Below are 27,023 nucleotides of genomic sequence, written 5' to 3'. Positions count from 1 at the left end.
TGATGGTTCTCAGCCAGAGATTTGTGCCGCCCAGGGGGCAAATGGCAATATCAAGACATCTTTGACTGCCACCAGTAGGCAGAGGCTATTGGCACCCAGCAGGCAGAGGCCCGGGAGGCTGCCAAACATTCTCCAACACACAGGACAAAGAATTACACGGCACAAGATGCCAACAATGCCAGGGCTCAAAGACCCTGGACTCAGGTCGGATAAACACATATATGGTGGCACCTCAATTCAGGTGCCCACCATCCAGTGCCTTCTCCCTGTCTAGGGTCCCAAGAAGCACTCGGTATTCAGGTACCATCTCCCCAGATGGTCTCAGATTCCAGTAAGAAAATGCACCATGAGGCACCTGGGCAGCGTGAAGGGAAGAACAGGAGCTGAACTCATCAAGATCTCTGAATTAAACACTTCTAACAGGGGCACCTGGGTGGCTCAGTTGGTCATACTTTGGCTCAGGTCATGATCTCACGGTTCATGAGTTCAAGCCCTACATCAGGCTCTGCGCTGACAGCTCAGACTCTGGAACCTGTTTCGGACTCTGTGTGTGTGTGTCTCTCTCTCTGCCCCTCCCCAACTCATGCTCGCTCTCTCTCTCTCTCTCTCTCTCTCTCCCTCTCTCTCTCTCTTTCTCTCTCTCTCTCTCTCTCAAAAATAAACATTAAAAAAAAATTTTAACAAAAAAATGAAAAATAAACACTTCTAACAATTCCAACCTTGTCAAATGTCTATATGTTGACAAACATTTTAGGGAAACAAGTGAGCGTATTGGGAAAGTGGAGCTTGGGCAAAAAAATGACCCGACTGCTAGAAACACCTACCGTTTTTTATTTTTCTGAGCTCAAAATCAACCACATTGGGCGAAAGGCGGGCAGGCCTGGAGTCAGTCCTGGACCTGATTAGTGACTTAGCTAGGTGACCTCGAGCCAATCAAAGGTCTGCTCTGGTGCCCCCCTCTGTGATGTCGGAGAGCCACGTAACTTCTGGAAATACCAACACAAGGGGGTACTCTAAGCCAAATCAAGAAACCGAAACTGGTGGGGGTTCACTTACCATCCTGCTTGGGAGATGTTTCTTTGGGTTCCTTCTTATTTTTTCGACCCTCCCGCCCAGTATGGTCTTCTCCTAAATCTATGACAAGTTCACTTTCTGAATCGGAGTCCAGGCCCAAATGTACTGTTGGGGAATCCGTCTCATCTTTTCCCTTCAGTTTATCCTTTGCAGGGTGAGGGGAGGCTTTTGCTTTTTCGGAGAAGTCCTTCTCAGGCTGGGGGCTGGCCTTTTCCTTGACCGAGCCGGGATCTGCTTTCTCGCTGGCCGGTGATGTGCTTTTCAGCTCCTCCTTAGTCTCCACTGGGTTTGCCAGTTTGGGTTTTTTTTTGACAGCCGATGGCTCTTTGTCCACCCGACTACCCTCTTTGTCTTCTGCGCCTTCTGGCTCATTCTTGGACTTCTGTTCATCATCACTGATATATTCACTATCACTGCTATCGGACTTCTCTGAATCTTCCGAATCGCTGTGCTCCACAGCCGTGTAAACATCTTCTGAGATTTCATTTATGCCTAAATTCAAAGAGAAAACCCAGCATGTGGCGTAGTCACAAAAAGAAAAGAGCAGGACCCCAAACGCAAACATTTTCCACGCCAAATGCTGGAATAAAATGAAACATTTCCAATCGCATCCCCCTGGCCTGGTGGGGTTAGCAGCGAACGGCATCTAACAAATGCCAACTGGGGTTTGCAGAGGGTTTCGGTTACTGACACTCGAAGATGACAAGGGACCAGACAACATAAATTTTACATTTATCCGGAGCTGTGTCCTTGTGACACCGATAACTAACTGGGCCGTGGAGACTGGGAGGGGTGGGGAACAAAGGAGATGAGCTGTTAAAATGGATCCACTTTACAGATTAGAAAACAGAGGCCCAGAGAAACCACTTACCCTAAGGCCCAAAGAAAACCAAGACAGAGGCAAGGCCGGAACCCTGGGCACTCCTGACGGACCACCAGCTCTCTCGCCACCAGTTCCCAAAGCGTTCAAGTCCTCGTCGCTTTGAGTCCAGAGCTCAAAGAAGTAAACCAAAGCCTTGAGGCAGAGGTCGCCAGCTCACAGCCTACAAGCCGCATCTGCATCTGGCCGGCACACGTTTTACTCAGGGGGCCACGGTTTGGCCCAGCGGCTATTTTGTCGTTTGTTTGTTTCTCACTTAGAACGTGTTGCCCGACTCACAAACCAGGAACCTTCACACAGAAATCAAGGCAGCAGGCTTGTGTGGAAGAAAACGCAAGATCTGGCCGCTCTGGGTCACAGGCCTGCAAGGCAGCAGCCGGCTGGAGCCACGAAGCCACTGGCCCCTTCCGGCAGGTGAGGGCCATCTCCAGGTGACCGGGCTGCCCCACCCTCCCTCCAACGCCCGGTGCTGACGCAGAGTCACTGCCGCCTTGTCTACCCTGGTCCTTCACGGACGGCGGAGTCAAGACCAAAGTCACACACTTCCACGTCTCTATCAAAATGCAAAATGACAGACCAGCGGGTGTTTCACAGACACAAACAAAAGTGGGCAAAAGCACGTTCCATTCAACCCACTGACGTGTCTTGCTCCCAGTAAGGAGTGTCATCCGGCCACAGGTTAATGATACCGTATCTTAAAATTTTGAAAAGAGGAAAACTCAAATCTGTACCGCCTTCGTTCTGGGGCAACAGTCACCGTGAGTGGGGTCACCATTGAGACCCAGACACAGAAAGGAAACTTGCAAACAGACAAAAGCCACGAGCAGCCCAGGGCACCAGGTAACAGCAGACTCATCTCAGAAGTAGACCAGCCTCCGTCAGGGCTCCATCAAAAACAGGAGAAGCCAAAAGCCAAAATCTCAGATCTGGTCTTAACTTCTGGGTCCTAAGGCTTATGCTACCGTAGCCAGATACGAGGTCAGATACGGTCAGATACGAGGACAAGTGTGACCACAAATGTGATTAAGGAAAGCTTGCATACCGGAGCCCAAAAGACACGAATTCAAACCCTGATCTTGCGCCTTTATTCACCTGGTGACCCTGAACTAGGGACCTACCACTCTGAGCCTCAGTTTCTCCATCTGCAAAATGGGATTGAAAATGCTATCGACCTGTCAGGGCAATCTATGCACCGTGCGTGCTACAGTGTGAGGTATGCAGGAAACAGTCAGTAAACAGAAATATTAAAATTCTTATTAACGTTAATAATAAATTAAGGAGTCAGCCCAGATGCATGGAAAGACCCAAGGCAGATACTTAAATGGCCTGCAAAATTACAACCATTCCTCCTCTGGCCCTTCTGGATGACTCCTAACCACAGCTTGGTCATTCTAAGGTCCAGAGCACCCACAGACACTCTCAACCTCACCGTAGCGGAGCTCTCTCTCCTGAGGCCAGCCATCCCGCTTCTTCGCAAACACCCTCCTGCTTTCGTTTACTTAGTCCACAAACATTCCGGAGCACCTACTATGTACACAAGACCAAGTACCTTGGAGAACATCAATGCTTATGAGACAACCTCCCTGCCCTCAAGGAGCTTCCAGTCTAGCTTCCGATGGAGAGGGACACCCCCACACAAAGTGACCACTGATGTTCCCCAGCAATAAAGTGCCACAGGAGGGGGCAGATAGGGAGGAAGGGCAGTCAGAGGAGACTTCCTGGAGGAGGGGATGCCTGAGCTCAGCCTTAGGGAAAGAATTCAGGTAGGCGGTGTGAAGGCAGGCAGCACGGGGAAGAGGAAGGCAGGCAACAGGTACAGAAGCAGGATGCGTGTGCCAGGTGGGGAGGGCCCGGTCTGCAGCAGAAGGGTTTGTGTCGGTTGTTTGTGGGTCGAACTGGACTTGACGGTGAGCCACTGACGTGTGCAGACGGCGAGCGTGGGGGCAAACTCAGGAAGACCCTTCCGCTTTCAAATTTCCCTACCACCTGCACCTCGAGGCTGCAGGCTACCACAACCAGAGAATAAACTGGGTGGATTTCAAAGAACCCTTGTGAACAAGTGACGAGCCGACCCGAGAGGCTCCGCCGTTGGGGGAACTGTATGGGAGTCGCACGCTCAATGCTGCCCTACAGCAGCCGGGATCCAGCGCTGGCTTCATCCGGGCGGCGACCCTACAAAGAGTTAACGGTGACGATGTGAGAGCAAACCAAAGGACGTACCTAACTGTGCTTTGCAGCTCTCTATGGTCTTGTCGAGATTCAGCTGGAATCTGCTGCGGATCTGCCGCTTGGGCGAGAGGAGGGGGACGGGCGCAGTCTGCTGCTGGACCGACTCGCTCAGCTCCTTTAGGTCCATCTCGGCCTTGCTCCGATCTGGAAGACAGGGTCGCACCCTCATCAGACACGCGCTGGACGGAAGAACCCGCAACACTCCTCACTCAGCTTCCTTCTCGCACACACACGTTGGAGAGCACGGCGGGGACAGAAACCCCAAAAACCTTGCCCCCACATCATCTGCTCAACGGTGGGCTGGTAATAGCCCGCCAACACACGTGTCTGCTGAACGGTCGCCTGGGTGGCTTTCGATATTTACAACGCACAACCCCAGCCAGACGGTTGTCTGTCGAACTCCGCGTCGTTAGGGATCCTGAAAGCCAAAGGTTACAGTAATATGGTCAATCTCCGTGTCAACAGATAAAGTCACACTGCATCTGGCCAGAGTGTGCTTTTAACTCCAGGCCCAGACCCGAGAGGACTCGTAACCAACAGACACTGAGTGCTGCCTCCCTGCCCCCGTCCCCCCAGAGCACACATACACATAACTGGGGGTCCGGCTTCCTCATTTACCACGGAGACTTTGCTGCTCACTCCTGTCCACCTAGACTGGAGTTCAAGTCAGAAAAGTGGGGTAAATGTCAGACAGGCAGACCTTACAGCCAAGCTGCTGTGCTCCTTTGTGGCTCAGACACCCATCTGAAGACAGGTGAACAGATCGGCCCTGGATACTAAACCTCTGTCTTCTGGCTCAGATACGGCCCAAGTTCCTCACCCTAATCCCAGGCAAAGGTCTCTGATGGAGGACCCAAGGCCAAGGGTCTGGCCACCCTCCCCGCTTCCGCCATGGGCTCCTTACATGACCAACTGGACCAGATTCCAAGGGTCTGTAAGCTTGCATTGCTGACATTCCTTTCGCCCCACCTCCTCCAGCGTCCCCCAAAACAGAAGAAAGGGACAAAATGAAGGCGGCTGCACAGGCCCAGGAAGCAAGGAGACTTCACAGGCAGGGATCAGTAGCTGCCACCTGCCTGCCACCCCTGGCATCCCCCTGCCTCTCCAACTGACCCTAGGCACAGAACGCAGAGCATATGCCCTGCCCTGGCCAATCCCAGAAAACCAACGTAACATCTATCAAGGACAAAGATGAGAGGCCACCTCCGAGCCCGTTGCCACCACCTATGAGCTCACTCTCAGGCTTCCTCCACCCCCTGCTGTCCCCACCCCGACACATCTATGCCCACCAGGCTGTGAAAGAAGCCCGGTGTATACAGTCTGAGGGCTGGACCACAAGGGCTGCTCAAAACCTTCACTCACGCTCGTATCCATTTTCCAACATGACCCACACACCTTCCCCGTCACGCAGGAACGGGGCAGTCCCTCGACCCTGCACACCCAGAGATCCGTTCAAGTCAGCAGAGGTAGGCAGCCTCCCCTGAACCCCTCGCGACCCTCTCACAGCTCACGAGAGCAACAGACTGCTCTGACTTAATTTTACCACCGTAATGAGGTCACTACCAAGGGGAGATTAGGATTAGGAAGGGCCCTTTCCCCAAAACACACTCGGGGCAGCCCTCAGGAAAATGTCAGAAGTGAGTTGCTCAAAACAAGCAGATACTATCCTTGTCCTACGAGAAAAGGCTCTAAGGCTCTAAAAACATATCCACCTGTGAGCGTGTGTGTACACGTGTGTGAGCATCCGTGTGCATTTCTTTGTACGGGACTGGAGATGCGCACAGAGAAGATGGGGTGAAGGCACGGGGTATTTCGGAGCAAGGGAAGAATATTCCTGCAAATTTACTGGAGATGCACCTTACAAAGAGAACAGAGACTAATAATGACAACAATAAAACGGCAAGGGGGAAAAGGAGGACGACCAAGGAAACAGAGAAAGAAAAAAGATCCAATTCAAGAACAAGCACTATGAGAACGACTTAGGGATTTCAACGGTTAAGTGGTGAATGTGACCGGGAAGGGAAACGATAGGAAGCCGGTCTCATAACTTCCACTCTCAGAAATGAGAAAGGATACTGGGTTCCTAAGGGAAAAGGCAGCTTTTCAAGTATGAAGTTGTAAAAGAAATTAACTCACAAAAATACTTCCCATCAGTGTCCTCAATGAACACTCGACACAGCAGTTACCAAAAAAAAAAAACAAAAAACGAAAACAAAAAACACCATCTACTATACCAGGAGTCAGCAAACTTTTGCTGTCAGAGAGCAAATTGGGCTCTGCAGGCCATACAGCCTCTGCTACCAAAGTCACCATAAACAATATGTGCATAAATTGATGACACTGTGTTCTAATAACACTTTATTTACAAAAACAAATAGGGGGCCAGATTTGGTCCAAGGCCTGAACGTTTGCCATTTCCATCTGTAGGGCACTGATAATCTTGGCTGCAAACTGAAATCAACAGAGCTTTAAACAAAAAAATCCTAACGTCTCGGTCCCCCTCCCCGAAAATGTGAATTAACTAGCCTGGGGGAAGGCCTGGACACTGGCCGTTTAAAAATAACCCAGAGAGGGGCACCTGGATGGTTCACTCCACTAAGCGTCTGATTTCAGCCCAGGTCATGATCTCGGGCAGATCGTGGGGTCCGAGCCCCATATCCGGCTGGTTGCTGTCAGCACAGAGCTCACTTCTGATCCTCTGTCCCCCTTTCTCTCTGCACCTCCCCTGCTCATGAGCTCTTTCTTTTAAAAATAAATAAACATTACAAAAAAAAAAAAAAAAATATCCCAGATGGGGCGCCTTGGCTGGCTCAGTCAGTAGAGCATGTAGCTCTTGATCTCAGGGTCATGAGTTCAAGCCCCACATTGGGCATAGAGCCTACTTAAAAAAATATTAAGATTTTATTGTTTTGGGTTTTTTGTTTGTTTGTTTTAAATATTAAGATTTTTTAAATGGAGGGGAGCACCTGGGTGGCTCAGTCGGTTAAGCATCCAACTTTGGCTCAGGTCATGATCTCACAGTTCATGGGTTCAAGCCCCACCCCACGTTGGGCTCAGTGCTGATGGCTAGGAGCCTGCTTTGGACTCTGTGCCTCTCTCTCTGCCCCTCCTCTACTCGTGCTCCGTCTCTCAAAAATAAACATCAAACAAAAATTTTTTTGTAATTAAAAAAAAAAGATGATTCTAACTGGCCGCTAATACTGAGAACTTCTTTTTAATATTCATTTATTTTGAGAGAGAGAGAGAGAGAACGCAAGACCATGTAAGAGGGGCAGAGAGAGAATCCCCAAGTAGGCTCCACACTGATAAGAGGGAGCCTGACACATGGGATCTGAGCCAAAATCAAGAATCCGACACTCAACCGACTGAGCCACCAGGCGCCCCAGACCAATCTTCTCTGTGAGTAAAGAAAATTCCTCCTGATTTGCCTTAACCTTTGTGTTAACAGTATCACTTTTCTAAACCTTAGGATTCATAGAGACCTACAAACTCATCAGAATAATCGTGTGTGTGTGGCTGTGTCTACAGTAAATGCAACCTCTTAACTTTAGCCTTTAAAAGACTGGACTCGGAAATTCTCATAATTAAGAGGAATGAAGAAACAGTACAGCACGTTATTTTACAGTTCAGGTTTCTCCAGTCAATAAGCTGAGGTAATGTGGCTCCTAACGAGAAACCACCCGAAGCCGGGGTGGGGGGGGTGGGTCCTGGGATCAGACCTTCAGGAGTTGAGCCACATCCAATTCTCGTTCTCGAATTTTCAACCGCATTTTGACTTTCTTCTCCTCCACAGGGAGAAGACGAGAGCTTCTCTTTCTCATTTAGCGGATAGTCGCTTATCAGGATTTCTTCCACCCCTGCCCTTCTATATCGGGAATATCTTCAGAATCCACCTTTGCTGCCAACATTTTGAACTTTCCGGCTGATACGAAGACAGCTTCGGCTATAAATGGAAACCAGGAAGAAGAAACACCAACGCTGGAGAAAGGCACGATCTTACATTTCTGGAGGAAGCATAAATCAGAACCACCTCTTTGCAGGGCAATTTGGCAACATCTCTCAAAATGTCAACTGCACATGGCCTCTGACCCAAGATTCTGCGTCTAGGAATTCATCCTATGGCTAGTAAAAGGGTCTTCATTTCAGCTGTTTGCAACAGCAAAACAACCTAGAGTCGATAAATAAGGCGCCTGGGTAAATAAATTAACAGTTCCCCTTGAAATAGAATAAAATACAACCGCTAAAAAACAACTAGAGATCGTTATGTGCTGATATGGAAAAGCCAGCCTGTTTAATGACAAAGAAGGTGACAACCAGTAAAAGATATCCACATTGGTGTGGGGAGAAAAGACGGAAAGGGAACACAGATACGAATATATGTGTTCTTGGGGGTTCTCAATGTTGGCGCTAGTGATATTTGGGGCTGGATAAGCCTTTGTTGTGGGGGGTGGAGGTGGGGGGCTGTCCTGCACCTTGTAGGACGTTTAGTACATCCCTGGCCTCCATTGCCAGTAGCACCCACATCCCCGCTGTGACAATAAAAATGTTTCTAGGGGCGTCTGGCTGGCTCAGCTGGTGGAGCGTGGGACTCTTGATCTCAGGGTCGTGGGTTCGAGCCCCACACTGGGCATAGAGATTACTTAAAGATAAAAGCTTAAAAAAAGAAAAAGTCTCCAGGGGTCCCTGGGTGGTTCAGTTGGTTAAGCGTCCAACTCGAGTTTCAAGTCAGATCATGATCTCATTGTTTGCAAGCTCGAGCCCCGCATCCAGCTCTGTGCTGACAGTGCAGAGCCTGCTTGGGATTCTCTCTCCCTCTCTCTCTGCCCCTCCCCAGTTCCCGCACGCTCACCCTCAAAATAAGTAAATGTAAAAACAAAAAACAAAAAAATGTGTCTCCAGGCAGTGCCACATGTCCCCTTGGGGAACAGAAATCACCCAGGTTGAAAATCCCTGGTATATAATGTAGAAGAACTCCCCAAGAAGACTAAAATGAGGTAACCGTGGTCTCCTGTCAGAAGGGACAGACAGGTGGTTACAGACAGGTTGGCTTTTCATTGAACATCCTTTGGGCTTTCGAGATTTCTCACCATGTGCATGCACTACTTATAACCACAAAATTAACTCTGTACAAGCAAAGCACAGTTTCATTTTCAATGAAAAAGAACTCGATTTTCTCTGTTCAAAAGCTGGAATTCCAGGAGCCACAAAATGGCGGCTCCTTCAAGGGAACAATACCATCCAGACCAGAGACCCTGGCAAAAGTTCTCTCATCCATCAAAAGCCAAGAAGAGACATTCTTCATCTCATCCACTGTTTTAGAAAGAAAAAAAAAAAATGGCCACATGAGGGAAGCCTCAGCCCCCAGCTCTGTATCCATACTCTGAAAGGATGCCTGACTTCAAGGTATCATTTGACACAGAGAAAGAAAGGAGGCCTCCCATCAGCGACAGCGGAGGAATAAACAAGCAGAAACGCTCCGGGTCTGACAAGTTCCCATTGCTCTGCCAGCGTCTCTGACAGAGCATCCAGGCACATTTGTGTCACAAACAGGACTGCTGAACTGCTGTGTTTGTTCAGCCCAGAGCAAACACCCTGTGCGACAAGAGGAGACGGGATTCCCAGAGAAGCAAACAGGAGTCTAGAAGAAGAAAAGAATCAGGCCTTCCTTCCTCCTCTCATGCTTATTTATGACTTATTTCTCATACGGTCAAAGAAAGGGACTGTAACAATCCACCAGGCTTCAGCTCCTTGCTTTACAGCAGAGAGAAGGCCCGAGACAGCAAACGAGGGGCCTGTGCGTTAGCCAGTCAGGTGAGAAGTCTCTGAGGGAAGCCTTCCCCTCTGGCATGCACCAAAATTAATTTGAATAGTTAAGTATCCAACTGATGACCGATGGCTGGTTTTTGTACTTTGGGTTGGATTTATGTGTTTTGGCCAACTAGAGTTATTTTTATTATTTTTTTACATTTTTTAACACTTATTTATATTTGAAAGAGAGAGAGACAGACAGAGAGAGAGAGACAGAGCCTGAGCAGGGGAGAGGCAGAGAGGGAGGGAGACACAGAATCTGAAGCAGGCTCCGGGCTCTGAGCTGTCAGCACAGAGCCCGACGCGGGGCTCGAACTCACGGACCGCGACATCATGACCTGAGCTGAAGTCGGACACTTAACCAACTGAGCCACCCAGGCACCCCAGAGTTTTTATTTTTAATGCAATTGATTGGCAACTTCCAAAAACGAGGAGAGTTCATATACAAAAGTGGATTTGCATTTTTCTTGGAACTTGAGAGTCTGACAACCCAGGTTCAACTTGTGGGAGCTGCATCTGTCAGAAAGGCACTCTGTCCTCCACGGCGCTGCCCATTCGAAATCTTCACCTTACCCCCTCGCCCCTACAGCTAGGCCAATTTATCAAACAGCGTGACAAGCGCAGTGTCGAGGGTCCCTCCAACATCAAAACACGGCTCTGTCTTGCAGCGCGTCCGCTCACATATTTTGGCTCGAGGCACAAACTAGGAGGCAGACAGGCCTGAGCCCGCAGGCCAACCCTGACCACGAATCTTATGCGATGCTGGGTAGAGGACTTTGCTTCTCTGTGCCCCAGTGTCCACTATCTTTGAAATGGGGCTATCATCTACCTTGAAAGCTGCTGTCGTTTTTTTTAATAGTTTTTAGATTTCAGAGAGTAAAACTTGGGGAGGGGCGGGCGATAACAGTTCTGGGTGTTTTAACACCTGCCAGATAGGTGTAACCACCATCAGAATGCAGAGCCACGTCCTCTGCCAAAGAATCCCTCTGTGATTCGGAATCAAGCCCTCCCCCACCCCAAACCCCACAATCACTCACCTGTTTGCCATTTCTCTAATTTTGCTCTCTTTTTTTTAATTTTTTAATGTTTTATTTATTTTTGAGACAGAGAGAGACAGAGCATGAACGGGGGAGGGTCAGAGAGAGGGAGACACAGAATCTGAAACAGGCTCCAGGCTCTGAGCTGTCAGCACAGAGCCGACGCGGGGCTCGAACCCACAGACCGCGAGATCATGACCTGAGCCCAAGTCGGGTGCTCAACCGACTGAGCCACCCAGGCGGCCCTGCCTTTTTTTTTTTTTTTTTTTTTAAACGAAATGCCCTTTGGTTAGATATCATAATGTCATCATCCTCCCCAGCACTGTTTCATTTTCTGTCTGCTCAGAGTAGTTGCAGGGATGCCAGACCCAAAAAAACCCCATAGAAAGCACCTGCCCCATCCCTGGACAACCTCTTGAGGATTATTTAGAATTTCCCTCCACCCTCTGACTTTTTCCCTCCACCATCTGATTTCACGCTTCACCAGTCCCTCTCTGATCCTCTCCCGGTTAGGTAATTGAACCCGAAGCCCAAAAAACGCCCACATCCCCAATGCCTTGGTTCCCACTGACAAAACAAGTGTCCCAGCACAGGAGGAGATGGGGGGCATGGGGGGGGGCGGGGGGCAGGGCGGGGTCTTCTGTACAGGGCAGCCTCTCAGGCTCCACCATGCCCACCCGCCAGAACGCACGACAGGGAGAAATCTCTCACTGCCGCCGTGGGTAAGCCAAGCGGAAAGACCCACGGCGTGATGAGGACACTCAAGACCACTTGGTTCAGAGAAGGAGCTGTTCTCGCCACTCACGACGGGCAGAGAGGACACAGTGAGAACGCCCCAGCACAGTGTTCCTTTTCGGGGTGTGGAGGCGGAAGGAGGGCGTGAGGAAGCAAGCCGCAACGCTGAGCTCCATGAACATTCCAAAGTAGCAAATGGGTCCCCTTTCATTCGAGTGAGGAGTCCCTACCAGCCACGGCCCTGACCGCTGTACCACACGCAGTCCGTGCTAACAGGTGAGCCAGGGCGGGCCAGGCTCTGGCCTCCCTGCAGACACGGGCTTGCTCCAGTCCCGCCACCTGCCTGGCACCTGGAACTCTGCAGTCCTGGGCACCTGGAACCTCCTCTCCAGACCTTAGTTTCCCCGCCTGAAATGGCATTGCAGGACAAGACGAACCTGGAGGGTCCTGGCCACGTGCGAGCATCGCTCTGCACAGGTGGCTGTCCCCCTCTTCCTAAAACCCTGTATACTCGAGCCCCACCCCCAGCTGTGACAACCAGACATTGCCCAGTGTCCCCTGGAGGGGAGTGAGGGAACCATCTCTGGAGAGGACCACCTGACATAGGCTATTCTCCACACAGCACCCAGAGAGGTCCTTCTAACGTGCTCAGTTCACATCCCTCCTCTGCTCAAAGGGCTCCACACCAGGGTCCGCGGGGTCCACAGGGTCCCAGTGCTCCGGGACCTCATCTCCTCACCTTCTTCCCCTCACCCACTGGGACAGGCCACCTGGGCCTCCCGGCCATTCCTACAACATCCCTGACCCCTAAGGCCCTAATTTTTTGTTCCTCCTCCCAATATGGGCAAGGCTGGTTTTTCTTGTCATGCAAATCGAGGCTTAAATACCACCTCTCCTAGGTAACTCAGTGTCTCTTAGTGTCTGACTCTTGGTTTCGGCTCAGGTCAGGATCTCATGACTCCTGAGCTCTGCAGGGATTCTCTGTCTCCCTCTCTTTCTGCCCCTCCCCTGCTCACACTGTCTCAAAAATAATTAACATTTCTAAATAAATAAATAACGGCACACATACATAAATACATACCACCTCTCAAGAGGCCTTCCCCCAACACTGCCTCTTCCAGACCCCCGCCATTCTAGGCATCTCTCTCCTTACCATTTATTGTCTCTCACTTTCTAGAACCAAGCTCAGTACAAGAGCAGGGCCCTTGCTCACCACCCTCTGCCCTGGGTCTAAAACAGCACACAGCGTGTAATAGATGCTCAATAAAAATCAAGAATCCTGACGCAACGAATCAATGAAATGACTTCGTGGTTGGGTATTTAGCATTTCTGGTGCCAATTTTTGCTAAAGGCTTTGCCCGAAGGCAGTGCTCTTGAAACAACTGACAGAACTGCGATGGGGGGAGGGGGACCCTACTAAGTCAGGGATAAAGACGGGCATTTTTTTTTTTTAATTAGAAAAGGAAAACTAAGGAAACAATGTATCAGAATATATTGCACATAGGAAAGGTAAATATTGATTCATAAAGCTCGACTTGCATCAAGTGTGCGCATGTATAAAACTTTAAATGTATATACACACACACACACACCTGCATAAGAACTGGGTTACTTTTGTAATAAACAAGAAAACGTTGTAAACACCGGCCTAAGGTCCGTCAGGATAAAACAACTCTGCATATCAACAAGCCCCAGGAAATCGCTTACTTGCTCCTTTTACCGATCTCCTTTCATCTTTGTCCACTATACCTTCTTAATATTTTGAGAGAGGTTTTGTTCAGAGCTCAAGAACCACACCCAAAAGAGGACATCACAACTTGCAAAAATATGCACAGATGCCACAGAAAGAGGCTCCCAAAACTCCCCACTGACCCAAGTTAAGATTCAGGATGCTTCCAGTGGTAGACGTTTTGTCCGTTTTCGTCGTGATGGGCGTGGACGCTTGAGGAGAGAAGGTTTTCGGGCTGCCGGACAAACTCCCTGCTTGTCCCGTCTTGGCAGAGGCTGGTGAAGCTGAAAAAGGATGTTCATTGTTAAAAGACAGATTTACAAATGAATAAACAAATAAAACTTGTTTGTCGGGGGAGAGGGGAGAAATCGTATTTGATTTCAACAAGGCCCCCAGAAGTGCCCAGATGGGGCGCAGCAGGAAGGGTCGGCCATTTATGTCAAGCACAGGCTTTAACCCAATGTTAAGCCGTGAAGGAAGAAGGCCTCCCCAGTCATTCTATTAAGCACAAAGCTCTAAGACAAATCGGCTAAGCTGCCACTGAAATTGGTTTGGCCCATTCACGGGTGTAAATCTCAAAATAAATAGCGATTAAAGCGGCCCCCAGCACGGTCCAGATGCAGAGACCGGAGCCAGGCTTACAAATGGCATGCCATCCGTTTATAGGAGATGTGGGAGCTGGCTCGCACAGCCAATGCACCTGCCGTGGGCCAAGTCGACCCCTTGGGAGATCTCTGGCTTCCCATTTCAAAGGTTCCGTGATGCAGAATGAAGCCAAACTCAGCACCAGATGGAGCGAGGGCGTCGCTGGTCAATGATCTCCCTCCTTACTATGTTCCAAACTTTTACAGGAGGATAGAAAATCATACCTAAGCCCGAGTCTTTTAAAAATACCATAGGGCGCCTGGGTGGCTCAGTCGGTTAAGCATCTGACTTCGGCTCAGGTCATGATCTCACATATCATGGGTTGGAGCCCCGCATCGGGCTCTGTGCTGACAGCTCTAAGCCTGAAGCCTGCTTTGGATTCTGTGTCTCCCTCTCCCTCTCCCTCTGCCCCTCCCCCACTCGCTCTCGATCTCTCTCTCTTCTCAAAAAAAAAAAAACATTAAAACAAATTTTTTTAAAAATAAACTTTTTTTTTTTTATTTTAAATACCTTAAAGCTACCTCCATACTGCTCCCCTAAGCCTCATCCACTGAATGTGGGCAGGACAGAAAGCAAACCACATAACAACACAAGAGTGTTCAGATGGGCCATGCGTCCTGGAGATCCTGCCCCTTTGCCTACACAGCCTGCCGTTACGGGGACTGTCCTGTTACAGAGCTCCTAGAGACAACATAATGGCCAGCCCTGCTCCGATGCACAGGAAAACACGGACTCTGCCGTGATCTGATCCTTAAGGGAAAGTTGTTGATGGCAATGGCGTTACGAATCAGGACGTCCCGGGGACTTCAAACAGTGCAGATGGTCACCTCAGTTTCCTCACCTGCCAAATGGGGGTAGAGTCAAAGTGAGGATCCAATGGGTGAAACTCAGCCAGTCAGTATGCAGGCCTCCCTCGGCTCTAGTGCAAGGACCTACCAAAGCTACCTTTAATGGATAGAGGGGGAAAGACTAGACACAGGGAGGATGGAGGCAGGCAGGCAGCGAGAGCCAGACCCCAGGTGTGAAGTCCACCTTGGCAGCTGACGTGATGGGTGTCCTTGGGCACGGTCCCTGAGCTCCGTGAATCTCCTTTCCTGGTAGCCTCAAAAAGAGACACTGATAATAAAATACAAAAGGACTGGTAAAGAGCACCCACCTCATCAAGTTGTAAGGATCTAGTACGTTAATCATCAAAACAGTGGCTGGCATCAGAGAAGCACTGTATTATTATTTGCTATTAGTATAATATCACTTCCTATTTCCCCGTTAACCTCGAGGACGTTGGTTTCAACCACCTAAACCAGCAGTTGTCAGCCAGGAGTGATTTTTTTTTTTAATTAGGTAGGCTTCACGGCCAGCGTGGAGCCCAACATGGGGCTTGAACTCACAACCTTGAGACCAAGACCTGAGCTGAGATCAAGAGTCAGACGGTTAACTGACTGAGCCCACCCAGACGCCTGGCAGCCAGGAGTGATTTTGCCATCCAGGCAGGACACGCTGGGCAATGTCTGCAGACAATTTTGGCTGTCACAACTAGGGCAGGGCAGGGTGCTACCAATATCTAATAGGTGTAGACCAAGGATGCTGCTCGCCCCTGCCCCACCACCAAGACAAATAATCTTTGGTTCCAAACACCTATAGAGCAGAGGTGGATCAACTCACAAAGGGATGAAACAGGTGTGTCTGTGGGGAACCTCATCCGCAGACGAGATGGGGAGCTGGCAAGGAGGTTAGCTAATCCACGTCAAGTGGTCCTTAGCAAATGCTCGATCAATGCTCCACATTATTTTGAGAATCAAGTTTTGTTGTTGGTGGTTTTTTTTAATACTAATTAACTTAGTTTCACTGTAAGAATGAACAAATGCCCGGCCCCGGGCACACAACACTCTCTCAAATGAGAGCTTCAATTTACTGTCACTACCACTGTTCCTGTAACCAGGTACCATAACAACCAGCAGAATTAGAGTGCTTGGTACACACACACACACACACACACACACACACACACACACACACACAATAAGAATCATCAAAGATAAAGGCATTTCCAAAGATTTAAGTATTACCAATAACATCTTTAGTATTAGGATTTTATTTTTCGTTCATTCATATTCTATCTGCTTCCTTCCAAAAGAGATTTGCAGGGGCTGAAAACATCAGTGTCATACATTCTCTGCGAGGACTAAAAACCAGTGCCTCTCTAACTGTATTCTCTCACGTGACCAGCAAACAGGGGTAGCAGGAAGGGTCTTATACCAGTCAAGGTACTGCGTAGACTGCGAGGAACTTTGTCAAGAAAGTCTGACCCTGGGGCGCCTGGGTGGCGCAGTCGGTTAAGCGTCCGACTTCAGCCAGGTCATGATCTCGCAGTCCATGAGTTCGAGCCCCGCGTCAGGCTCTGGGCTGATGGCTCGGAGCCTGGAGCCTGTTTCCGATTCTGTGTCTCCCTCTCTCTCTGCCCCTCCCCCGTTCGTGCTCTGTCTCTCTCTGTCCCAAAAATAAATAAAAAACGTTGAAAAAAAAAAAAAAAAAAAAAAGAAAGTCTGACCCAAAAGGGTAGGCGGAAGTAAAAACACACACAAAGGTGCTGTCACACGCAGAACTCAAGCACGTGGGTCCGCATTTCCCTGCTTCATAACAGCTCATGTTAAAAAAGGAAGGAAGGATGGGCGCCTGGGGGGCTCAATCGGTTAAGCGTCCAATTCCTGATTCCAGGTCAGGCCGTGATCTCGAGGGTCGTGAGTTCAAGCTTCGCATCAGGCTCTGTGCTGACAGTGCAGAGCCTGCTTGGGATTTTCTCTTTCTCTCTGTCCCTCCCCTGCTCATGCAGGCTCGCTCGCACCTGCTCTCTATCAAATCAATATTTTAAATTTCAAAAAAAAAAAAAGGAGGAAAGGGAAGCCAGCAGGCAGTCTCACAGAGCCCTGCCCCCTTGTGGTCCCTACAGGGAAACTTAGCAACAACACAGGCAAAGTCGTTATTTTTGCAATTCTGTAGTTAAAACATAACGGGAAAAACAAGTCTTTAATTTCACAGGCACATAAAGTTTCCTCTGTTAATAAAATGTAAGTATTGAAGGTTTACGAACTATGTTCTAAATTTTTTAATTTAAACATAGCACCTGGATATGGCAAGAATAAAGGTGTTTGGAGAACACTGGCTCCCCATGGAGACGAGTCTGGTTCACTCTCCATGCAGCCACCAAAGGGCAGGGACCCCCTCACGGACATCTGGGACTAAAATGCTTCCTGTAAACAGGGAAGGGACAGCATGGGGTCACCTAGCAACCCTGGGTTCCAACACGCAGAACTCTCCTTGGGGAACACGATGGCCCCTGTCCACCCGGAGTGCCACACGTCCCCCCTCCCCAATTTGTGAAACACTATGTACCTGCCTCGACCTCCCCATATCAGTTAACGCTATGACCACTCACCTAGATGTTCAAGGCCAAACACGTCTAAACTGCCCGAATTCCTCCCTTGTTCTCCTGCCCCAATTTACCCCACTCTTCAGCCAGGCCCCTCCCTGCACACCGCTTCCAAAATATACCCCCAAGCTCCCCCTGGTCTCTATCCCCGCTGCTATCAGCCTAATGCACACATTCTCAAAGGGGGTTCTGGAGAACAGGGGGGTGAAAAACTCTCTTACTCTTTTTATGTATAAAACACAGGCACATGCAGTACATAAAAAGAAATACAGTACTTTGAAATTTCATGAGGGTCCCTTCCTAGGTATAAACCCAAAAGAACTGAAAAGCGGTACTCAAATCTTGCTACACCAACGTTCATCGCAGCACTATTCACCACGGTTCAAAGGTGGAAACAATCTGAATGTCCATCGACGGATAGACAAACTCTGGAGTCCTCGGTGGAACGTTTACTGAGCCATAAAAAGGAATGAAGGTCTGATGCATGCTGCATCATTCACTGAAAACATACGCTCTGTGAAAGGAGCCGACGCGAAAGCCACATTTTGTATGATTTGGCTTAAATGTAATACCCAGAGCAGGCAAATCCATACAAGTCGTGTGCAGACTGACGGTCACGAGGGGTCGGTGGCCAGGGAGTAGGGGAGTGCTTAATTACTCCACGGAATATTATTTTGGAGTAATGGAGATGTTCACTTTCAAATGGTTAATTTTAGGTCATGTGAATTTCATCTCCATTAAGGAAAAAAAGTCACAGGAGACTGTTGGGGGGGGGGGGGGGGTTAGGGAATGTCTAAAATGACTCCTTATGGGATGAGAAAGAAAAAAATGGCTGCTAAATACTGCCCGTGCCTATCATTTCCCACCAAGACCCTGTAAGAGCTCCCATGGGCCCCCCACCTCCTGCCACTGCACCCCTATCCTGGGGCACCCTCCACACCACAGCCAGGTACACAAACCACGGCTCCATCTAAAACCATCCAGAGGCAGGGTAACTGGCTGGCTCAGTCAGTAGAACACATACCTCTTGATCTCAGGCTTGTAAGCTCAAGCCCCCACATTTGGGTGTAGATACTTAAAATTAAAACCAATCAATCAATCAATCAATCTATCCTAGAGGTGTCCTATCCCCCAGAATAAAATCCAACCACACATGCGACCTTTCCTTTCCTCATTCAGGAATCTCCAGCCACACGACCTTTGTGCTGTTCCTCTAAGATCAAATCTGCTCCTAACTCAAGCCTTGACACTCCAAGAATTCCCCAGGAAAGGCCCCCACCCCTACCCCGATCATACTGGCTGGTAACCCTCCAACACCACCCTCAAAGCCCTTCCCCTGCTGGCCTCATCCAAGTGGGCCAAGTGCCTCTTTTTACCAGCTCCCCTTTGCCGTGAGCACGTCAGCTCCAGGACAGCAGGGTCCCTGCCAGGCACCTGGGATGCCACCCCGGTGTCCGAGAAATTTACAGAATGAGCAAATACATCAGATCATTAACTGAAGAATGAGGTTTCCACTTCTCTTCTCACCACAGAGGTCAGGATAAGCAATAAAGAAACAATAAGAGCAACCAAAGAAAGCCTTCTTCATAAAAAGACAGCCGTTTCTGTTTCTGTTTAAATACTCTCGATATTATGCAGCTACTAAAAACAAGGTATGCTAAAAGAATGATTAACAATCCAAAAGAAACACATAAATGAGCAAGGGGGGGGGGGTACAAATGGTCAATAAACATGTGAGAGATACAGATACAGATGGATAAAGATAGATGTGGATACATTTATCTCCACCCTACATCTTTTTCGCATACGTGATTACCTTGTTTCAAAAAATAACACCTAGTGTTGAGGGAAGGGGAATACTCACTGGAATCGTAAAACCTTTTTAGCACAGCAATTAGGTGATGCTGAAATTACCCAAAATTAAATTTATAAATCACACGGACGGTAAGGTCCAATGCTGAGTTCACCCCCTAGATATACGTGTCATGTGCCCCAGACACAATATGCACACCAGAAGGTTCACTGCAACAGTATTTATGACAGCAAAAAGGAGATGGCGTATACATGTCTGCTAACTGAAGACTAGATAAGTGAATTAATTAATACCATACACCCCTAAAAAAGAATGACACAGATCTGCACAATCTGACAAGGACTGGTCCCCGCAGGTATGTGTGTGGGAAAGAGAGAGGTAAAAATCAAGTGTGTACAGAAGTGCCCACAATATGTGTAAATGTTTATCGAAAACACACGCATAGCTTCAAATGAGTGTATACATATTTTTGGTAGTAGTATACTCCACAGAGTATAAGAGAGGCACAATGAGGAGAAAGTTTCGGGATGTAGGAGAAAACAAATGACCTTTTTTACATCCGTTTATACTGCTTTAATACTGCTAGGTTGTGTTTTATCTTAATTTTAACCATGTAGGGTCACCAACGTTAAAAAAAAAAAAGTCAACTAGAGTTATTTACATGATGGGTAATCTTGCCCGTTTAAAACTACCTCTACTGTGGTTTCTCTTGTGGGGAAAAATCTTTAAAACAGGTGTAAAAATATGTTTCTTAATACAGATACATGTAAATGAAGGGGGCGGGGATTTTGGAATTCTCAGACTCCAGTGAGTTTCAATGGATATGTTCTCGAAAACATGAACTCTGGCTTTGTATATGGCCACCAGGACAAAAATGTGAAACAGCAGGCTAGCCAAAAACACCTACAATTTTGGGAATTAGAAAGCTAGCAGAGATGTCCATACATAAAGTGTGCATTAAGAAAACAAATCAGGGGCGCCTGGGTGGCTCAGTCGGTTGAGCGGCTGACTTTGGCTCAGGTCATGATCTCGTGGTCCGTGAGTTCAAGCCCCACATCAGGCTCTGTGCCGACGGCTCAGAGCCTGGAGCCCGTTTCAGATTCTGTGTCTCCCTCTCTCTCTGACCCTCCCTGTTCATGCTCTGTCTCTCTCTGTCTCAAAAATAAATAAACATTAAAAAAAATTAAAAAAAAAAAAAAAAAGAAAACAAATCAATGTATCTGTTCAAAACCTACCCGTTCACACGACTTCATAAAACCAAGTTTCTTCCCCTAAGAGATGTTTCCCAAATGCCTTCGTTCACATGCCCCCAATCATTTCTGTCATCTGCACGTGCTGTTTACACCCTACTGACAACTACAACTATATGGACAAGCAGAAAGGTGTCAAGGAAAGAATCCTCCCTCGAAAGGAGCAGAAGGCTTAGTGTGATCCATTCGACCACAGAACATTACGATGGCAATTATCAATGGGATTTATACATTTAAAAACCTTGACTTGAATTCAAGTCATGGTCCCAGGTTCGTGGGTTCCAGCCCTGACACAGGATTCCTCACTGAGCGTGGAGACTGCTTGGGATTCTGTCTCTCGGCCTCTCTCTGCCCCTCCCCTGCACACACACACACACACACACACACACACACACACTCTCTCTCTCTTTCTCTCTCTCTCTCTAAAATTGAAAAAAAAGGAGGGGGCACATGGGTGGCTCAGTGGGTTGAGTGTCAGACTCCTGATTTTGGCTCACATCATGATCCCAGGGTCATGGGATCGAGCCCCATGTCTGGCTCCACACTGACCATGGAGCCTGCTTAAGATTCTTCTCTCTCTCCGTTTGCCTCTCTCCCCTGCTCACGTGTGCATGCACGTGCACGCACACACACACACACACACACACACACACACTCCCTCTCTCTCTCTCTCTCTCAAAATAAATAAATAAATGTTAAAAAACTAAAAGTTTAAAAAAACCTGAAGGAACACCCAATTGGTCTGTGGATTGTTTTTTTTCTGAAAGAGACAGAGAGTGAGCAAGTGACCATGAACAGGGGATGGGCAGGAGAGAGAGAGGGAGACAGAGAATCTGAAACAGGCTCCAGGCCCCGAGCTGCCAGCACAGAGCCCAATGCGGGGCTCAAACTCACGAGCCACAAAATCATGACCTGAGCCGAAGTCAGACGCTTGACCAACTGAGCCCCCCAGGCGCCCCAGGAACACCCAATTCGTAGCCCTTGTTACCTCTCGGGGTATAATTATGTGCTATGCTATTCATTACACAATATTAAAATTTGAAAGCAATAGTTTACATTCAGGGAAAAAAAGGACACAAAATGCGACGTAACATATTGAAGAGCTTCAAACCTGAACATGAAGCATCAGAACTTTGCTCTCAGTGCTAAAAGTCAAGCCAGCAGGGCAGAGATCGAGAAACTCGATTTTAAATCATGCTCGACATTTTCAAAAGCAAAAAGACATTTGGAAATGCTCGTTTCGATTAAGCTTTGACACGGATGCAAATCCTTCTGTAAAGCCGTAAATCTTGCTCAAAGGAAGAACTAATCACCTTTGAAGTCACAAATAATTGAATCAGATTTTATACTTTGATGTACAATTCACGAGTGCGGACCAAAACCCATCATTTATTATCTACGTTTATAGGATCCTGGCCTGTGCTAAGTGCTATTCTGACTCCATGAAACAGGAGTCTTAGAATTAAATTAGCAAAAAATGCCCCTTCCCTCGCACGCACCCCGGCACTCTGGAGGGGCAGAGGCAGAGGAGCTAGTGATTCTGCGCCAAACGTCGTCTACTTATAAAGCTTCGGAAACAACCTCCATCTTCAAAGGGCAGTAGCTTGCACAACTCTTGGTGGCTTGCACAGATGAGCCACACAGCAGAGCATCACTGGACAGTCTACGACAAGACAGAAACTCCTATTTTGAAGGACTATGTATCATGAAAAATATTCAGAACACAAGGTTAAGCTTAAAAAAAAAAAAACAAAACCTCAGGTGCCCGGATGGCGCTATTGGTGGAACACGAGACGCTTGATCTTGGGGTTGTAGGTTCAAGGCCCACAGTGGGCGCAGAGCTGACCTAAAAAGGGGGGGTGGGGAGGGGCGCCCAGATGACTCAGTCAGTTGAGCATCTGACTTCAGCTCAGGTCATGATCTCACGGTCCGTGAGTCCAAGCCCACATCGGGCTCGCTGCTGTCGGCACAGAGCCTGCTTCGGATCCTCTGTCTCCTCTCTCTCTGCCGCTCCCGTGCTCGTTGCTCTCTCAAAAATAAACAAAACATGGGGCGCCTGGGTGGCTCCGTCGGTTGAGCGCCCGACTTCGGCTCAGGTCATGATCTCGCGGTCCGTGAGTTCGAGCCCCGCGTCGGGCTCTGTGCTGACCGCTTAGGACCCTGTTTCGGATTCTGTGTCTCCCTCTCTCCCTGACCCTCCCCCGTTTATGCTCTGTCTCTCTGTCTCAAAAATAAATAAACGTTAAAAAAAAATTTTTTTTTTAAATAAAACATTAAAAAAGAAGAAGAAGGAGAAAAAGAAAAAAAATCTCAAAACTGTCTACAACAGATACTGCAAACCAGGTAGTCTGTGGAGGCACTTGGTGCAGCCCACAGATATTTTAAATTTGAGCCAATATGTAAAAGTTGGGGCAGTCCACATTTAAAAAAGTATCTGAGGCTTCTCTTGAACCATGAGAATAAGGCAACAGAGCCCACATTCCCACTTGGCAAGAACCAGCAGGAAGGCCCCAGGGCCCTTCAGAAGAGGCATTCCTCAAGAGCATTCTGACAGGTCAGGTGGTGGTCTGTTAGTGGGGTGTAAGGAGTTCGCATCAGAAGAGTAAGGACCGCTGGGGGGGGGTACATACAAGCACCCACCATCAGAAAGAGTGTTATTATTTCTGCTCTGTGTTGTTCAGCCCCGTGACCACACTTCTCAGTCTTGCTCATCTCCATACCTGCCTGATCCCTAGAAATACCTGTTTTCAACTTATAGTATGACTCCTAAACCAACATAGAAAAACGTCCTGGAAAGCAGCTCTTCCTGCCCGCGCGTCCTGTCCCCATGCTTTAATAAAATCACCTTTTTTGCACCAAGAAAAAAGAAAAGTATAAGTCCTGGAAACAAGTATCTAAGGGCTGACTGGGAGGTGGAATGATCTGTGACTTCAGTTCTATAAATAACAAGTATTGTATGACAAGGATGTACTGTTATGACAAAAGGAGTATACAAAGACGTTTTCCCTTCTCCCTAAACGGTAACCCCCAGTACAGCTACAAGACCGAAGGACTGTTAGTTCAGAGGGTGCGGACAACCCCCGGCCTTATAACTCGTAGCCGAATACATATTCATGGCTGAAGTCGAGGTCCTGCAAGCAGGTATCGCCAAAGGCATTGATTTAGGCCAGGACGTCTAGATCAAGGGGGAGGCAGGACAATCACTGAGAATATAAACCGCTTTGATCCATATCCAGGACACCATGAGCAAAAGGCTTCTGGCTGAGCAAAGTACTCCTGAGAAAACTAAATCAAGTTCTATAGATTACAGACACCTGACTGAGTTCCTCCACACTCCTGCAAAACAAAAGGAAGGTTTCTAAACTCTCATAAAAGTTTTAGTTAATAACTGATTTCAGTGTGTAGCTTTTATGTTGCTGGCTACAAAATTTTTATTGCTAAAACTAATACTTTTCTATCCTATGACGATTTTTTTTTTTAAATGCTATTTTGGATAAATCAATCTCATCTCAATGATACCCTCCCTGTGGGGCATTTCAGTAAATATTCCACTTCTCCTTGTACCAAACGCTATTGTCGCTGCTGACAGCAGAGGGCAGTAGGGTGCAATGAAAAGAAAATGGATGTAGCATCAGGATCTAGCTGTGGGCACAGGCGCCTCCCTCCACTCTCCACAGAGACCTCAATTTTGCCCCCTGTAAAACGGGGAAACGGACTCAAGAGTTTCTTCTAACTTGGTCTATAACAGAGGTTAGCAAAAGGACCCATGGGCCAAATCTAGCGTACCGCCTAGTATTATGTTGCCTACAAGGGTTACTTGCCATTTGCAAATGGTGGAAAAATCCTGAAGGGTTACTAGAGTTCATGAAACACACAAATCATATGAAATTCAAATTTCTGGGTCACAGCCACATATTGCCTATGGCTATTTCATTAATACAACAGTGCTGAATAGCTGTATAGTTGTGAGGGACAGAGAGCCACAAAGCCTAAAATATTTACTATCTGGCTCCTTACAGAAAAGGGGATACTTGGTGAGATTAAAACGATTTGGGGAATCACCTTCTCTACACATAGTACTCACTGGCCGCCTAACTCATAATCCCCAAATGATCCAAGCACATACTGGCAACAGGATCATATTTTGGAAAAAAGGACTTTAAGGGGCGCATGGGTGGCTAAGTCAGTTAACGGTCAGACTCTTGAGTTTGGCTCAGGTCGTGATCTCACAGTTCATGAGATCCAGTCCTGTGTCTGCCTGGGATATTCTCTCTCTCTCTCTCTCTCTCTCTCTCTGCCACTCCCCCGCTCACACTCTCTCAAAAATAAATAAACACTTATAAATACATATTAAAAGAAGTAATAGGGGCACCTGGGTGGCTCAGTCGGTTGAGTGTCCGACTTCAGCTCAGGTCATGATGTCACAGTTCGTGAGTTCGAGCCCCGCATGGCGCTCTGTGCTGACAGCTCAGAGCCTGGAGCCTGCTTCCAATTCTGTGTCTCCCTCTCTCTCAGTCCCTCCCCCATTTGCACTGTGTGTGTGTGTGTGTGTGTGTGTGTGTGTGTGTCTCAAAAATACACATAAAAAAAAGAAAAATGAGAGTAAACCCATTTCCTTGTGGAAGTAATAAATCTCTTAAGTATTTAACAGACAACCAAATAATATTTGGGTACAAAGAATCCAATTTAAGTCACCATTCCTTTCCTCACACTGGACCAGCACCCCCTCGCATCAGCTCTCCCAATCCGAATCTGAATCTGAATCTGAATCCATGTAGGCATTTGCTGAGCAACCACCAGTAAGAAATAACGTAGCAGCCAACATCTTTGCAACGCTTACTATTTCTGGCCCTGTTCCGACCCTCTGTGGACACGTCTTCATTTAACCCTTAACAAGAACCTATGGGTCAGGTCTGTTATTACGTCACATCACAGGTGAGGAAACTCAAGCACCAAGACATTAAGTACCTGGCCTAAAGCCACGCGGCTAGTGAGTGGGAGAGTTGGGATTTGAGACCGGCAGCCTTATTCTTAACCACTCACCATTCTACAGCAAGTGTCAATCAGGGCAACCAACCTGTAAGGAGCGCTCTGGGGAGAGCACACGCTATTGCCGACCTTACCTGTCGCGCTAACACTGGAGCGCTAAGTATCGTGAAGGTATAGTTCGGATAGAAAAACAGTCTTTCGATTGAAGTACCATTCCTGAGAAACAAACTCTTACGGGAAGTTTTGCTGTGATAGCCCAAGAGGCGTCTGCTCTCAACTCTCAAGGATTTCTGGCCACCTCTGCCCCACTGCGAGGAAGGACCTCCATCTGGCCTTTGGGGACCGATTTTCTCCGTTCTTGATTCCTAACAGCAAAAATCCCTCTGGGTCACCCATTTAAAATTTTAAATGTCCTCCACTGGAGCAAAACCCCACAGAGGTCCCTTTGATTCTGAGACGCTGGCCAGCCAGAACCCGACAGGTGTGGTCCCGACGGAAGCCCTCCGCGGCAGGGGACCGCCCCCCCCCCCCCCCCCCCCCGCCCCGCCCGCCCCCGCCTCTTCCTCTTCCTCCGCGGCTGACCTGTGCTCTTGTCCAGGAAGTCCATGGACTCCTCACTGGCGCTGAAGTGGCTCGACGTGGCCTTCTTCTCGGCGTCCTGCTCCACGTCGGAGCCCGTGTGCACCGAAGAGTTTGTGCTCATGGGGGAGCGTGGTATATCGGACAAGGAGATCCGACGGCCCGTGCCCCCGCTCAGCATGGGCTTGCTCATCAAGATCTTGGGGGACGCCGTCATGTCGAAGTTGAGCTTGACCTTCTCCTGCTTGTCTATCTTGGCGGCACCTGCGCTGGGATTGCTGGGATCGAGCAGCATTTGGTACTGGCTGTTGGGCGTGTACGGCGTCCTGAAGGGAGAGTAGTTAAAAACCCCGAACTTCCTGCGGATGTTCTCCACATACACCTCCATCTCTTGCATTGCACTGTTGAAGATGCTTTTCGTCTTTTTCACAGAAAAAGGAATTTCTTTGGACATGAGGTAGCAATTATTTATTGGAACCCAGGCCCTAGGAAGTGCAGAAGAGAGAGTTGAAGTCAACTTTGGTCCTTACAGAGATCCTTTTATTTATTTATATTTTTTTTTTTTTTGAGGTTTTTTAAAAATTGGTTTTATTGCGGTAAGTTTAAGAGTACCACACGCCCTACTGTTAACGTAGGCACGGCTTTATTCATCGTAACAGAAATTTTATGCCCGATGAGTCTACCCCCATTCTACACTCTGATTCTATAAATCTGACTATTTTATTAAATACCTCCTCTAAGCGGAATTCATGCAGTTATTTTGTCTTACTGTGCCTGGCTGATCTCCCTTAGCGTCGTGTCCTCCAGGCTCAGCTATGTTGTCACATC

General features: G+C 48.2%; 1 protein-coding gene and 1 non-coding gene across 21 annotated transcripts in view; one reads left to right on the top strand and one right to left on the bottom strand.

Annotated features, from left to right (window-relative positions):
* ZMYND8 (zinc finger MYND-type containing 8) overlaps positions 1-27,023 on the bottom strand; it is a 135,275-nt gene that overhangs the window by 29,725 nt on the left and 78,527 nt on the right. For all 20 annotated transcript variants that reach the window (XM_042930767.1, XM_042930768.1, XM_042930770.1 and 17 more), the window contains 4 exons: positions 26,199-26,680; positions 13,636-13,776; positions 4,175-4,327; positions 1,057-1,566 (listed from right to left, as the gene is read on the bottom strand). In XM_042930767.1, coding sequence (XP_042786701.1) covers positions 1,057-1,566; positions 4,175-4,327; positions 13,636-13,776; positions 26,199-26,680 — 1,286 coding nt within the window. The remainder of the gene's footprint in view (positions 1-1,056; positions 1,567-4,174; positions 4,328-13,635; positions 13,777-26,198; positions 26,681-27,023) is intronic.
* TRNAK-CUU lies at positions 8,741-8,813 on the top strand. The gene has a single exon. It is a non-coding gene; the product is annotated as a tRNA-Lys (tRNA).

The sequence above is a fragment of the Panthera leo genome, chromosome A3 (genome assembly GCF_018350215.1).
Source record: "Panthera leo isolate Ple1 chromosome A3, P.leo_Ple1_pat1.1, whole genome shotgun sequence".
Taxonomy (NCBI): domain Eukaryota; kingdom Metazoa; phylum Chordata; class Mammalia; order Carnivora; family Felidae; genus Panthera; species Panthera leo.
Note: the sequence above shows the minus strand (reverse complement) of the source record. Positions and strands in the feature narration are given on the sequence as shown.